This window comes from Daucus carota, chromosome 7 (genome assembly GCF_001625215.2).
Source record: "Daucus carota subsp. sativus chromosome 7, DH1 v3.0, whole genome shotgun sequence".
In the NCBI taxonomy this organism is placed as follows: domain Eukaryota; kingdom Viridiplantae; phylum Streptophyta; class Magnoliopsida; order Apiales; family Apiaceae; genus Daucus; species Daucus carota.
The window spans coordinates 38389862-38405493 of record NC_030387.2 but is presented as its reverse complement, the minus strand read 5'-3'; the positions used below and the strand labels follow the sequence as shown (position 1 = coordinate 38405493).

At 35.7% G+C, this 15632-nt stretch overlaps 3 protein-coding genes across 3 annotated transcripts; 1 reads left to right on the top strand and 2 right to left on the bottom strand.

Moving 5' to 3' along the window:
• The first annotated feature begins 7574 nt into the window (after positions 1-7574).
• LOC108196463 (malate dehydrogenase, chloroplastic) lies at positions 7575-11166 on the top strand. The gene is made up of 2 exons (XM_017363760.2): positions 7575-7758; positions 9651-11166. The coding sequence occupies exon 2, from the start codon at positions 9651-9653 to the stop codon at positions 10887-10889; it is 1239 nt and encodes a 412-aa protein (XP_017219249.1). The 5' UTR covers positions 7575-7758; the 3' UTR covers positions 10890-11166.
• Positions 11167-11265: 99 nt separating this feature from the next.
• LOC108196462 (pentatricopeptide repeat-containing protein At3g47530) lies at positions 11266-13360 on the bottom strand. Its single transcript, XM_017363759.2, has one exon. The coding sequence runs from the start codon at positions 13240-13242 to the stop codon at positions 11461-11463; it is 1782 nt and encodes a 593-aa protein (XP_017219248.1). The 5' UTR covers positions 13243-13360; the 3' UTR covers positions 11266-11460.
• A 131-nt stretch (positions 13361-13491) lies between these two features.
• LOC108196464 (uncharacterized) lies at positions 13492-15632 on the bottom strand. The gene is made up of 4 exons (XM_017363761.2): positions 15428-15632; positions 15202-15308; positions 14598-14986; positions 13492-14108 (listed from the first exon to the last, which is right to left on the bottom strand). The coding sequence occupies exons 1-4, from the start codon at positions 15517-15519 to the stop codon at positions 13704-13706; spliced, it is 993 nt and encodes a 330-aa protein (XP_017219250.1). The 5' UTR covers positions 15520-15632; the 3' UTR covers positions 13492-13703.

Genomic DNA, 15632 nt, shown 5'->3' with positions numbered 1-15632 from the left:
AAATTTCTTTTTCTGAATAATAATATATTATCAAAACTTTTATTCAGTTAAAAATAATATTTTTAACTATCCGGTCAAAACACTTAAAAGTGTGTGCCAAAAGTCAAAGCGTCATATAAAAAAACAGAGGGAGTATATGTTTGGGAGCGTAGTCTCTCCCTCAGTGTCAATGGTAATGGATCCGATAACTCCAATAGCGGAATAACAATACCCAAAGGGGGAGGTTCACGCACTGCCGAGTTGATCAGTCCAAAACATATGGCTATTGAAGGATACAAGGTTCAAAGTGAGATGGTGATCGAGGGTTTTGATCGGTTGATCACGGGACGGGAAGAGAGAAAAGAATCAAGAGGGTGTTCACCTGAGCCTGAACTTTGTGGTATGGCAAAATGTGCATTTATATTTTTTAGCAATATGGTTTCCCGCTATGTTTGTAGTACTTAGTTTTTTTAAACTTTTTGTAGATGGGACTTATGAAGATGTAATTGTGACTGCATTGAAAGGTTCTGCAAATAATGATTTTGCGATAAGAATGCTTATTAGAATCTAAAATGTTTGTGCAGGTTTGTGGTTTCAGGCTTCAGGATTTTCTTTCATTTAAAAAGCTAAATATACTAATTACAGTGGTTGGCTAGATGTAATTAATTTGTAAGTGCACTTTTCGTGTGTCTCAATGTAGTTTGCTTATATAGTGTTGTAGAGCATATGTGGGTGGTAATGCTTTTGATCATTTCATATTATTATTTTAGACAGGTATAAATTTTCCATGCCTGAGATAAAAGATGTTATAGAAATACCTGTTTTTGTTTTTGTACCCCTGCACATGGAGTTTTGTATTGAATATCCTTGTATTCTCCTTTCCCTTTTATTTTATACTATTAATTTCATTTCTTGTATATGATTGGTGAGCACCTGTCTGGTTATATATTATCGGAGGAAGAATCTTTGTGTATTTGCATGTGAGAAGCACGGTTGTATCTGAGTATTGGTTATACTTTGAATTCAGTTAATCAGTTTAGCACTATAGCTCGTAACTTATGATTTGTGGGATTCTAAGAAGAGGCGTTTCAGACATCATCATCAAACATCGTTGCTAAATTTTGCATCTTGTCATAGGTTGGAGGGGAGAAGATGTATGAGAAAGCACAGAGAGCTAGGTGAAAGGATTGAACTTGCAGCACGAAGGATTTCAATTTTCCAGTTTGACGTGGAGCGAAGTTTAGACGACAGGTAGGCAAAAGTTTTTGTTAAAGCTATAATAATATTGTTGTATAATGCATGTGCTCCCTATGCTTAAAAATGTCTGGATAATCTAATTTTAACATAAACATTCCTGAGAGTAGTTTTATGAAGAGGAAGATAAATAAGTAATAATTAATGTTCGATTAGGAAGAACACATGCCATCAAACTCCCGTGCAAAAGAATAAAGTATTACTCTTTAGTGATCCTCAACTCACTTAACTTGTCCTATCTTGCCTCAATTTTAAATCTAATATATAGATTTGTGGAATTTAGTCTAGCTTACGGAGTGATTAGAATAAGCTAAATGCATGAATAAGTGTATTAATCTGGAAGGCTTCAACTGGCTGTGTTTCGTAACTGTGAGGCTTGCCCTGCAGTCTACTGTGTAATAGGTCCGGTAATATGTATGTATGTAATTGTGCTTATTGTACACTTTATCTTTTTAACTGTGAAAGTGGTATCTACAGAGTACTGATGTCCAGTAGTGTTCTTTTTCGTGATAAATTGTGAATCCTTGATTTGATTACTAATACTGTCTTCTTTCTTGCATGTACACCAGCAATTCCAGTTCTGTCGATGTAAGTGGAATTATCTTTTGAACTCTTCGGTTATTTCCTCTCTAGAACTTATTAGTTTCTGCCCATGGAATATTGATGCGCTTTTTCTAATTTTATTAAGTGTTGTGAATCATAAAACAATTTTACTCTCTAGAATTTTACTTCTAGATGAAAGTAATGGGATGGATGTGTGAGTATTCTCAAATCTCTCAGACAAGTGTTTCTTTGTGAGTAAAAGTACCTGGTGCCATTTAAGCACTGGTTGGGAGGTTTAAGCTTTAAGCAACACACCTTAAATGAGAAGTCTCATATGACTGAAAATATTACATTAATACTGTTTGGCTATAATTCGTAAATATTGTTTGTCATAAATATGTTCTTGATTGTATTGTCCACTACATTATTATTAGTTAGCAAATTTTGAAAAACTTGTTGGCATGGAAGATGCTACATTACTCAAATTCATGTTCACAGTAGATAAATTTAGGGATCACATGTCCAAAGTGAAAATTTTACATTATGTTCTTTCTATAATTATTTAATTTTAGGTCAGTTTCTTTACTACTTTCCACTTACTCATCTGATTACAATCATTACGGCATTATAGTTTATTATGATATTCCAGAGGTGTTCCCTTTTGTCAATTTTACTGTGTGTTCAAGTGAATGTTAATTACAATCACTATGATAATATTGTTTTGAATGTGTGTTGACTGGTGCCTATAGGTTTTTGACGAGGCTTTTGACTGAGGATTTACCACGATGATTTGTTCGTCCAAAGAAGATTATTTTGGATTTCCAGAAGGGAAAAGCAGCTGGTCCCCTTCCTACTGATTTTAGGTCTGGAGAAGTACAAGAAGGCAACAAGGGCTATGCGGGGGAATTATCCGTTACCCTTGTAGATGCTAGAAAGCTCTTTTATGTTTTTCCTGGTACCAGTTGTTTTTCAATTTGAACTTTTTTTTACAATTAGAAGTTAAGACAACTTCCTCTTTTTCTGTCTGAGCTGAATGAATTCCTGTTTGCTACACTTACCGAAAATCCTAGGATAAATTCAGCTTAATCTAGATAGTGTGTGTGATGAAACATTGAGATAACGATGTCCATTACTTCATCACTGCAAAGTGCAAAGGCTGATCAGATAATCTGGCACTTATAGACACTTAGGATGACTCTTGTGTCCTGCTTTTATAATATATTAATATTTATATTTACTATCCTTCAGGAAAGACAGACCCGTATGTTATTCTAAAATTGGGAGATCAAGTCATAAGTAGTAAAAAGAACAGTCAGACAACTGTCATTAGTTCTCCTGGTGAGCCAATATGGAATCAGGTGACGTTTCTTGTCATTTAGCCTTCATGCATTGTTAAACTTGCGCAAATTTAGTCGTCAAGCTTCAGCTTTACTCTTACATCTAACAAAACCTTACTTGAGCATGACTTTTCTATGCTGTTTACAAACCCTAGAAAAGTAAAGATGTATATACAAGTGAATGACTCCCTTGGCTTTGCACATTTTAGTATAGGAACCGGGGAGGTAAACTTCTACTCTTGTACATGTGAAGCAAATGGTTTCTTGAAACAGTTTGATGTGTAATTTAGTGACCTTAGAATAGTTTTAATATATTTAAACCTCAAAATTAATTTAATAGTCTTGACATTTGTAATCTACTTATATATATATATATTAAAGAAGAACTAGGGGCAAAAATTGCCAAGAAATTGAACGTGAATTTACATATAAACCCCTCAAACACATACAATTACAAACATGCCATACCTTGATCTCTATGTCTCAGACTTTTTAACCATTAGCACAACCACGAAACCTGATCAAAAAGAGCACCATCGAGGATACATATGTGTGATACTAGGCAGACTAAGTTCAATTCTTCATTTTGTCGGTCAGATGTTTCCCTCACATCAGAAAGTTTAGGGTTACATCCCTGGGTTCGGTCTTTGTTGGATAGCTACCAAGGAAGGTGTTGACATGATTTGATTGATAAATGTCGAGGTTTTAGTTGAATATTGTTTATGTCTGTCATACTAGCTTTACTTGATTTGTGATTTTGGCGTTTTATTCTTTACAGCTTTACTCTTTCAAGCAGGAATTCTGGTGGTCGAAGGAGCAGAAGAAATGTATGGATCACAATTTGTGCATACTGTAACTGATTAATTATGACGATAGAGTAAATCACATGTTTAAATGATCAAACAATCTAATGTATGTTCAAATGCAGAGCTCAGAGTCATCGGGGACATTGGGTGGACGGTAGTGGAAGAAGAAGCATCATAGAGTTTCCTCTCAGAGACCATTTAATCTTAAGACAGAGGTTTGTTCACCGAATAGCATACATACTCGTGTGTATTGATTGAGTTTTTTCTTCCATTTTTTTGTTGCTAATTAATTGCTTTTAAATTTAACAAATATGATTCTATTATTGGCGTTAATAGTATATAATATTCTACCAGTATGTCCCATCTACTGATTATAGATCCCTTGGTAAATCACCCTTTTAGCATTATTGCACAACAGAATTGACGTGCTTTAGATGACATCTAACAGGTATATAGACTTTGTAGTGGAAGAATTAGAGTTTCTTTTGAAAATTTGGATTATGCTTCATGATGGAAGTGAAGATCCTTGGAGAAAATAGAGTTTGTACCATTTCTGTTGTGTGCTTAAAATTAGCGTCCCCCGGACGGGGTTAAAGATTATTCCAGCAACATACATACACAAACTACATAAAATCCTAATGCAAACCTGTAGGTTTAACAGAAGTGCAAATATTATGCAGCTATGATCAGCTACTCTGTGGACCATGATATAGATTGTCATGGTTTAGTGAAAGAGATGAAGAACTATTTTGTTGAGTCCCCTAGGGCTAGAAGCACATAAGCTTCAAGCATGCATTGTTCCACTAAATACTCTTTTTCTTTCTTCTGCATTAATATTTTCGTTTTGGAAATAATTATTGTCTGATCTTTTCTCTGCTTTTTATCTTTAGTGATGTTTGAAGACTTGAGAGATGAGAGAGTATTGTTTGTTGCTGTTGAAAGCCGATGTATTGACAAGTATATATAGCTACAAAGGAAAAGGCCAAGTCATGAAGTGGGGCCCAGAGGAGATACTAAAAATTCTGTGAATACAGAAATGAGAAAGTAGAACAAATGATTGATTGTGTAGAGTAAGCAGGATTGATCAAAATCCCCTTTTTACAAACCTGTATATTAGTAGGTGTCGTTACTGCTGACAACTGATGGGGAATTCATGTTCGTGTGAAATGTTCTGTCCATTTAACATAATGTTAACAAATACAGTTAACAAATACAGCTTCGCCAATATAACAACAGCTCTCTATTTTAAATAAAATTACCACAACGCCCATGCCTTGCACGGGCTTCTACGCTAGTTTCTAACTAAATTTTAACTTGTAAATTTGTAAATATGAATTTTTCACTTTATGTGGGCTGGTTACGGTCCACAACTCCGGTTACAATTATATAGCAAAAATGTTGAAAAACATGTTCATATTATCGAGAATTGTGTAAAAAATAAAATCAAAGTGGCATAATATTACTTTCTGTGATTTAAAATAATAGTCGTTTTAATCTTTTACGTAATTTGGCCAATAAAACAAATAAAATATTCCCTCCGTCTTTGTCTAATTATCCGGTTTTGAGTTTTAATATTTAAATTTATCATTTTTGACCAAAGGTTATGGTTATTTTAGAGAAACAAATAAAAAATTTGGACAAGCAAATAATATAATTTGAATTGCACTTTCCATTTTTTTCAAAGAAACGAATCTTAGTCTCATGTTTTGATCTTTCAAACCAAAATCATCCGCAGTAGCACTGTCAAACTTTGGACACTCTGACAGCAAGCTGTCAACACAATTAGCGGGAGATTGGTTCTCCGGGTTCGAGTCCCGGCAGCGGAACTCTTTTTGTTTTTGTTTGGGATTAAAATTTGGTCCATTTTTTTTACTTGTAGTAAAAGTTCTAATTTGGAACCATGAATTTTTTGGGCTCGTTAGAGCATCTCCAACCATCGAAAGCCCTTGGTTAAAAGGTGAGTTGGCATACTTAAAATAAAAAAATTTAGACAACAGCTCAAAAAACTCAACTCCAACCATACTGAGCTGTTGTTTATAAATTTAGCCAACCTCCTATGGATGGCTAAATTTGTCGAACCTCTACAGTTCTGTAAGAAATTTGTAGAAAAATTACACATCATTCATTACCATATTGAATTGATATATTCTATTTTAACAATCTAAAATATTAATAACATACTGTTTTTAAATTATAAACAACCAATATAGCCTATACCATTGAAGCAAAATGTCTTACAGGTTCAGCAAATTTTACATAATGTCTTAGAGCATCTCCAATCATACAAAGCTCTTTGCTAAAAAATGAGTTGGCATTCCAAAATTAAAAAATATAGCCAACGTCCTGAAAAAATAGCACTCCAACCACACTAATCTGTTGTCTATAATTTTAGCCAACCTCCTATGGATGGCTATATTTGTCGAACCTCTACAGGTCTGTAAGAAATCTGTAGGAAGATTACACATCATTTATTACCATATTAAACTGATATATTCTATTTTAACAATTTAAAATATTAATAACTTACTATTTTTAAATTATAGCCAACCAGTATACCCAATACTATTGAAGCAAAATGTCTTACAGGTTCAGCAAATTTTACATAATATCTTACAGGTCCAATTTAGCCAACGAATATAGCCAACACCGTTGGAGATGCTCTTACAGGTCTCATTTAACCAACGATTATAGCCAATACCGTTGGAGATGCTCTTACAGTCCACAACTCCGGTTGCATTTATGTATCATTTTTAAATCATTTGTTTATCTGATGTTATTTAATCTTGACAATCGATCAATGCACGAAACCGAGAAGCCTACAGCTCTCTAATTAGCGAGGTAAAGTGTTCGGATGGCAACAAGAAGTTGCGAGACGTGTGCAGATTACCGAGAATTGTGTGAATAAAATCAAATATTACTTTTTTTTATAAAAACAATGATTATTTTGAACTTTTTCACGTATTTGGGAAGGGAGAAAATAAAATATTTTAAATACAATTTTTTAAAAAGAATTCAAATAAAAATGAAATATCTATATTTTCGAATTTTTTTATAAAACATCATATATTTTTCTTGCATTTTCATTTATATATAAATAAAATAAAATAACCGTTATTGGGACCCAAATCGACTGAATGAAAACAGTATCATCTCATTTTATTTAATTTCATCTTGCTTTACCGCTCATAAGTTAATGACGTATAAACTCCAATTACAGTCATAAGTCATGTGGGCGCGTCACCGTCAAAACTCCAATTACATTTATATATCAAAGTTTTCTTCCGTAATTATTTAAATCTTATTGTAACTTATATCTGCAGAGTAATTTGTTACTCCTCCGTCCGTCGCCTGAGTAGTTTATATACACTGCACGTATTTTGAAACTCTTAAAAAGTATAATTCTATAATTTTTTTTAAATTTTTTTTCTTAAATTGAAGTTTAATATCAAACTTTTATTCAGAGAAAAAAATTTAAAAAACATATTATAAAACTATAATTTAAATAAATATGAAAAACGTGCCAAAAAGTAACGTAAAAAATAAGGAGTCAGAGAGAGTAATTTCTAAAATGCTTGCACAAAAAATCCGCCGACATAAATTAAACTTTGCTGATAGGAAGAAAAATACTTTGAGCATATTCATATTTGTCCCATTTATATGCTTAAATAACAGCCGTTAAATCAGTGGCGTTAAAATCGAGGCGAGTCAGAGTATTTTAGTCACCGAGTTCGATTTATAATATTTCACCCAGCAGATTCGATTTGTTTAGTCGATATCTTCAAGGCTCCACTTCACCACTCCGACTCCATTTCTCCCATCTTCATTCGCTCTAATCAAAGGTACATCTAACACATATAATCTTTTATTTGAGATCTCAATTAATAAATTAATGAATTAACGATGTTTAATTTTTTGTTAATTTCTGTTTATGTATGATAATCTAGGTTGATGAATTTGAATTGTTGATGCTTAATTCAGCTGATTTCGTGAATTAAGTGATTTTGTTGATGTTGAATTTTGTGTTTTCTGTGAAATATTGATACGTGAGGTGATGTGGATTAGTGTATTTGTTGCGTTGCTGAAATTTGAATATACGGAGATTGTGAGAATCGGCTTTGTTTAGTGAATTTGCAGCTTACTTATTGATGTAATTGAGTTCGATATGCTGTGGATTAAGGATTTTTAGCGCGGTTTCTGTTTTGTTGTGGTGCTTATGAGAATCGGCTTTGTTTAGTGAATTTGCAGCTTACATTTTGATGTCATTGAGTTCAGTATGCTGTAGATTAAGGATTTTGTGTGTGGTTTCTGTTTTGTTGTGGTGCTTATGTTTATTTTGCTAGTGAATTTGTGATAGTACAACTGATTTTGTTTCTGGTAGAATGTATAGTTAATTTAGCTCACTCCTGGTGGTGGCTCTATTCTGGTTAATCATAAAGGTTTGTATATTTGATTGCTTGTGATGAGGCCACATTTTTGTGCACATTTTCTCGATATCACGATAACAAGCGACTATACTTGTTCTAATCTGCGATCAAACCCTTCTGTTTGTCTCTGCCAGTTCACAATGGAATCCGATTTGTGTCATATTCTTTGCATTCACTGTTCTGGTTTCCACATTCAGCTCTGTAACAATTTATTTTGCTTTTATAATTAATTTATGATTTATTTAATTAATCTGTTGAGGTTTGGGATATTACTATCTTATTTGTTTCACTTGGGAGCTAATATCTTTGCACTGACTCTGGATCATTTTCTCCGTCTTGATACCAAGTCTACTATCCATAGTTCCATACAATTTGCACCAGATTGAAAGTGATGTTGCATACGCTGTTTGGCTTTTGCATCTTCCTGTTTATAACTTATATATTTTTTTTGCTAATTTGGTGTGTTGCATATGTAGTTGTGTCTTAATAGTTATTGAGTTTGAAACCTTTTGCCAGGTAAGGGGTACTTCCTCGAGTGACTTCATGAACAGCAGCTTTATATCATAATGAGTCTTATTTGATATTATGATAAATGGATATCCCATTGGTTACATCTGCTTTCTGGGAAGTTGACCAACAATGTTTCTCGCCAAGTTATTTTTACCTACCTCAAGTTAAGAACAATTAACACCAAAGGAATTCTACCTAGTGTTGCAAACCCTAACTGAAACTTTTCTTAACAAAGAGACTAGCATATTGGTTCTTTATGTAACATGTGATCTTTATAGGCTTTAATGTTTCTTATAACCTCCTTTCATCTGAATGACTCGTAGAAGTACCTTACTATGTGTGCAATTAAAAATGAGAAGATTAAATCTTCATTGAGTTGATCTATTTAATATTTATTTTACTTCACTGGTTCATTCAGTTGTCCAACTCTGATTATAGCTTTGGGGTCTCTTTGAGGATAGAGGTACTAGCCCTATTATTATTTGGTTCCCCATCAGTGTGACTCGAAGAGCCTTATTTGTTCCATGAGCAGTAGCCAGTTGCTTGTCTTATCATATTTCACTTGCCAAGTTTGGTTTATATTTATGTGGCGACCAGCTTAGCTCACCTGTTTCCGGGTTTTGTTGTACATATTTTGATGTAGTTGTTCCTATCTTTTGAATGAATAGATATTTATTTTGATGTGGAGCATCAAAGATGTTCTTAGTATTCTCAATTATGATATGTTGTCCATCAGTATAACATCATTAAACAGTATTCAATAATTAAACTAAGCCATACTTATTATCTCTTTTCAGATGGCAGCAGCAACAGCAAGTACCTTTTCTGTGGGATCAACATTACAATGTGGCTCCAAAATGAGTCCACTTTCACAGTCAAAGGCCACAAGTGCACAATTTAACTTCAACAACAAGCTCAGAAGTTACAGTGGCCTCAAGGTTGCTACAGCATTTAGCTTGGAGTCAGAGTCTGCCTTCTCAGGCAAGGACAGCAGGGCTGCTCTCCAAGCCTCATTTGCTTGCAAAGCACAAAATCAGAGCCAGAGATATTCAGCTAACAATCAGATCAGTTCCTCTTTCAAAGTAGCAGTTCTTGGAGCAGCAGGTGGTATAGGCCAGCCATTGGCGCTTCTCATTAAAATGTCTCCACTAGTTTCGACCTTGCATCTCTATGATATAGCAAACGTGAAGGGAGTTGCAGCTGATCTTAGTCACTGCAACACACCCTCTCAAGTATTGGATTTCACAGGAACTCCGGAACTGGCTGCTGCATTAAAAGGCGTAGATGTGGTTGTCATACCCGCAGGTGTTCCAAGGAAGCCTGGTATGACACGAGATGACCTCTTCAACATCAATGCTAACATAGTGAAAACCTTGGTCGAGGCTGTTGCTGACAATTGTCCAGATGCTTTCATCCATATAATCAGCAATCCAGTCAACTCTACTGTACCAATTGCTGCAGAAGTGTTGAGGCAGAAAGGTGTTTATGATCCCAAAAAGCTCTTTGGCGTGACGACTCTAGATGTTGTCAGGGCTAACACTTTCGTTGCTCAAAAGAAGAACCTGAAGCTTATTGATGTTGATGTTCCAGTAATTGGAGGACATGCTGGAATCACTATTCTCCCTTTGCTGTCAAAGACAAAACCATCTGTGAGTTTCACTGACAAAGAAGTAGAAGAGCTTACAGTCAGGATTCAGAATGCTGGAACAGAAGTTGTGGATGCCAAGGCTGGCGCAGGATCTGCTACCCTGTCAATGGCATATGCTGCTGCAAGATTTGTCGAGTCCTCCCTTCGTGCTCTTGATGGAGATGGTGATGTCTATGAGTGTGCGTTTGTCCAGTCTGAACTGACCGAGCTTCCTTATTTTGCATCAAGAATTAAGCTTGGAAAGAAAGGGGTTGAAGCCATCATTTCATCTGATCTCCAAGGACTGACAGAATATGAACAAAAGGCGCTGGAGGCCCTCAAACCTGAGCTGAAGGCCAGCATCGAGAAAGGGGTTGCTTTTGCACAAAAGCAAGCCATAGCTGCTTAAAGTTGACGAGCAAAGCAATCAGAGAGATAAAGACATACTATGTTAGGCATATCGATATAAATTCGTTAGTGCAATGACATTATCATTTTTGTAGACTATGGATTTTCAGTTTCCTGGTTACAATATTATGCGGATGGGCTCCTAGGCTGAAGAGTGAATGCATGTTTTAGAATTTTGTTCTCATTGACAATTATCTGTACTAGCAAGTATAACATTACCAGTGCTTTGTAGCATTAAACATCTGGAGCATTCTATATAATAAATTTACCTCAATCACAAGATTTCCTGTTTTTTTAATGCAAAGCTTTCTTCTTTTTCTTAAAAAATTAATAAATAAATAAATATCTGCTACGTATATATCAGCTGTCCATTTCAGTTAAAAGAAACAAATCTTGCATTTTGCTAATAGACCAGAAGTTCTCTTGTTTTGCAGTCTCAATAACTCTAATTTTCAAACTATTGACATATCCGCAACATCTGCTTTACCACTATGTTGTAACAGATGTCGCGAAATCTGGATTTGCGGATGCATTTTGCACAATATGTTTCAAAAACTATCTCCCGTATAAGGCTACCAATATCCATTGCAGGAGCAATGCCCTTCCCGGAAATGATGAAAGCAGGCGCGATCTCTGATCACCACCTCACGGTTATAAACCCCTGAAAATATTTCTGCAAACTTATGGCAGTCAGCGCAGGTCCTTAGGTTCTTTGCAACTCTAATCTTTGTACCAGGTGGAGTCGCGAGAACTCCAAAAGCAATTGCCAACTTCTCACTATGATAAGAAAACCGAAACTGATTTCCTGCAGCATCCACATTATGCAACTCGGTTGTTATTTCAGTAACATAACCAGCAATCTTCAGTTGTTTTTCTATCTCTTCAAGGGTATCATAGATCTCTTTCTTTCTTGGATGCAAGATATCATCGGCAACAAAAGAATGCACATCTCCTTTCAGTTCAATTGTACAAGAAGCAGGGGTAGTTCTAATTCCTTTCACCCTCATCAATCTCCTAACTTCTGAAACCTTTTCATGGTCACCTGCTGAAGAATATATATTCAGAAGTAGTAGATAATCTCCTGCTTTCCAAGCCTTGAGCTCAATCACCTGTCCGACTACACGTTCTCCAAGTTCTGCATGACCATGAACTTTACAAGCACCCAGTAAAGTCCTCCACAGAGCTGCATCTGGTTTGATACTCATAGAAAGTATAAGATTATAAGCCTCTTCAAGCAGACCTGCTCGACCCATCAGATCAACTACACATCCATAGTGATGAATATTAGGCGTTATTCCAAAGTCTTTGCTCATACTATTGAAAAACACCCGACCTTCATCAAGCAGGCCAGAGCGACTACAAGCAGAAAGTACACCAGTAAATGTTTGCTCATCAGGCATAACACCCGTCTTCTGCATATCCCCAAACGCTTCAATAGCTTCTCTTCCAAATCCATTACTAGCCAAACCTGATATCATTGCACTCCACGAAACAACGCTTTTATTATCCATCCCCTTAAAAACTTCATAAGCCTTCTCCATTTCTCCACACCTAGAATACATTGCTATAAGAGAATTACTAACATTCTTCATTTTTTCATACCCGTGTTCCCTAACATAATTATGAACTCTCTCACCAAACTCAATTACTCCTAAATTCGAACACGCCTGCAGAACAAGCAAACATGTAACATCATCCGGTCTCGACCCACATTCCGCCCTCTCCATCCTATCAAACACATCCAATGCATCCCGCGTACGCCCATTCCTCATACAACAAGAAATCAACACATTCCACACCACAGTATCCCTCCTAGCAATTTCATCAAACACCTTACAAGCATCACCAACTACCCGAAAACTCGAATAAAAATCCATCAAACCAGTCATCAAAAGACAATCCGAGTGACACCCAGCTCTCAAAACCCAACCATGAATCTGTAACCCACCAAACAACGAAGACCCTTTAACACAAGCCTTAGTAACAAACGAACAAGTCATAGAGTCTGGCCTTACATTCTTTCGCAACATTTCTCGAAACAAAACAAAACCCTCAACTGGGTTTATGCTCATTGAGTAAGCTCTAATAATGGCATTATAATGAGAAACATTGGGTTTCTTCACCTGATCAAAAATTTGGCGAGAATATGCTAAATCAAACGATAGAGAACTTAATAAACGAGATAACAAAGAAAATGAAACAGTGGGGTTTTGAATAAAAGAAGTATAAATGAGATGAGCATGTAACTGAAGTAATTGTTTTTTCCGAATTGAAGGTGATTTTATGATTGAAATGATGGTTTTTTCAGTGTTTGTTGATTGGTTAATCATTGCTTGCAAGGATTGAGTAATCATCACTACTGTCTTCAGCTATAATCAAAACGAGAATGAACTAAGCATACACATTAGTATTTTTTCTAATTTGATAAATCTCGGGAATGAGATAGAGTCGAATCGAAAATATGGGAAGATAGATGATATAAACTTGATTATTTGAGCTATCGTACTGGTTTTTTTTATTGGGTGCAAAAATATAAAATGTTCCTGCAATCAAAATAATTTAGAAATTACTACAAAAATACTGTAATGATTTTTTGTCATAAACTGATGAGAAAGTCTGTTTTTATTTGACAAAATATGATGTTCTTGATTTATGGTACTGAGACCACTGTATTGAATCATTACTGGCTCTGCAGTTCATATCAGAAAATTACTTGGGATACAACTGGATTTCGGGTACATGTAGAAGTTACCATGTTGCAGATTTCACATCATTTCATTTCGACGATATGTAATGCTAAGGTAGTCCGGGATCCTCAGTAACTTGTGTTTGTAGGAGATGCCTCAGAATCCAGAAAGAGTGATTCCATCTCCAAGTCATCGACATTGAGATCCCCCGGGAATGTCAAATGATCACTTGTAAAGTCTGCACCGATGTAACGGCCAGTGCTGCTGGAAGAAGATCGATCATCAGCAGGAGAGTAAGTACGGCTGCTACTGTTATCATCTGTGAGCATCAGCAGATCTTCTTGTCCAACATTGATGGCAGACTTTCTCTTCTTGTAATTGGCCTTGAAACAAGCCTGTCGGAGCCTCTTTGTTTTGTCCTCCAGTTTAACATCTGGTTCTGCTTCTATCCGCCTTTGCTCTTGCTCCAGTAGCTCAATTGCTTCCTTCAGCTTCTCATTGTTGGCTGCATCTCCTTCTCGATTCCCTATTTCCTGCCACCAAATTGAAATTAGTTGTCAACACGACAATTTAACAATGCTGTGCAGGTATCTAAATTTATGTACTGGTTTGATTATTCAACTGTTAAACACTTCCTTCGCAAACTTGATTGGACTGGTATTGTGCCTAACGACGCAATCTTACCAAAGAGCAACGGAAGTACCACTATCCCACTTATTATAACAGGGTCGCGCTCTAGAACAGTTTTAGCGTGAGAACACGTGAGAATAATTGTTCACAACAACTCAGTGTGGGCCTTCTCATATTTAAAATATCTCCTAAACAGAATATAGTCTTACATCACAACTCTCTTTATAACACTATTAGGTATGTTAAAAACATTTAACAATTTTAAAGAAATCATTTTATTATTCTAAAATACTATTATTCAAAAAAGTATCTTATATACCAGTTCACTCCTTTAGAAGCAAAATTCATGTTTGAACTCTTGAAAACATCATAAACGATTACTAGAAAGGTACCTGGACATTGTTAATGAGCGATTGGAGGCTCATTAGCTTCCGGTGTGGCCATCTTCTAATGCCGAGGTCTCTGCACCTTCTCTTAAGATATGTCAAACCGACATTCATCTCCATGGCTGCCTGTGTAATGGGCATGTAGAAGTACCCTGATATCTCTTCTCTCGTTAACATCTTCGAAGAACTTCCACACCCTTTCTGTTTTCCCACGGCAGATCTGCAACTTCTAGCCTTGTATTGTTCCTCCTCTCCATTCACCACCATACTTTTGTCACACAATAGTAAAGGTTGTTGCACCTGGCCTTGACCGCGAAAAATATCCATCATCTCATCATCTTTCCATTCCCCTAATCCACTTCCACGAGGAACCAGAGGACCACAAAAAAACTCATCTGGATATACAAACACATATATCAAAATCAGAATTAATCACCCCATAAACCTGCATTACACAAAACACACACAGACACACTTTGCTGGAACCATGGTGACCTTAAGAAAACTCATTCGGATATACAAATACATATCTCGAAATCAAGAACTCACTCCTCACTTTAATAAACCAACATTACACACACAACATGAGCAACATGAAGATGATCATCACCTTTGACAGGACTGCTTGGCCTTGGAACCAGATCATCCCAAGAAAAAGAATCGTTATTGTCTGGTAATGGTATACCATAGGTACTCGAATCGTACCCCGAAAACCCACTTGAAATAACAACAATAACAACGAAATCAGTCAGTTTAATCTTAACCAAGTACTTGTGCACATAAAAAAAATTATTTAAATTATTCATGAGTCTTATGATATAAAAAATAAAAATTACCTGCAATCTAGAGAAGGGAGGGTGAAGATATCTTCACCAGCACTAGCAGCAGCTTCAGAATCTGACCATGCTTTGGTAGAGTGAGCTGCCATGTTTTCTATATTGTGATTTCAAGCGAAGAAAAAAGAAATAAACCAACGTACTTAAATAGAATATGAAAGGGATTGGCTGTGAAATCAATAATGAAAGCAATTAATTATATGGG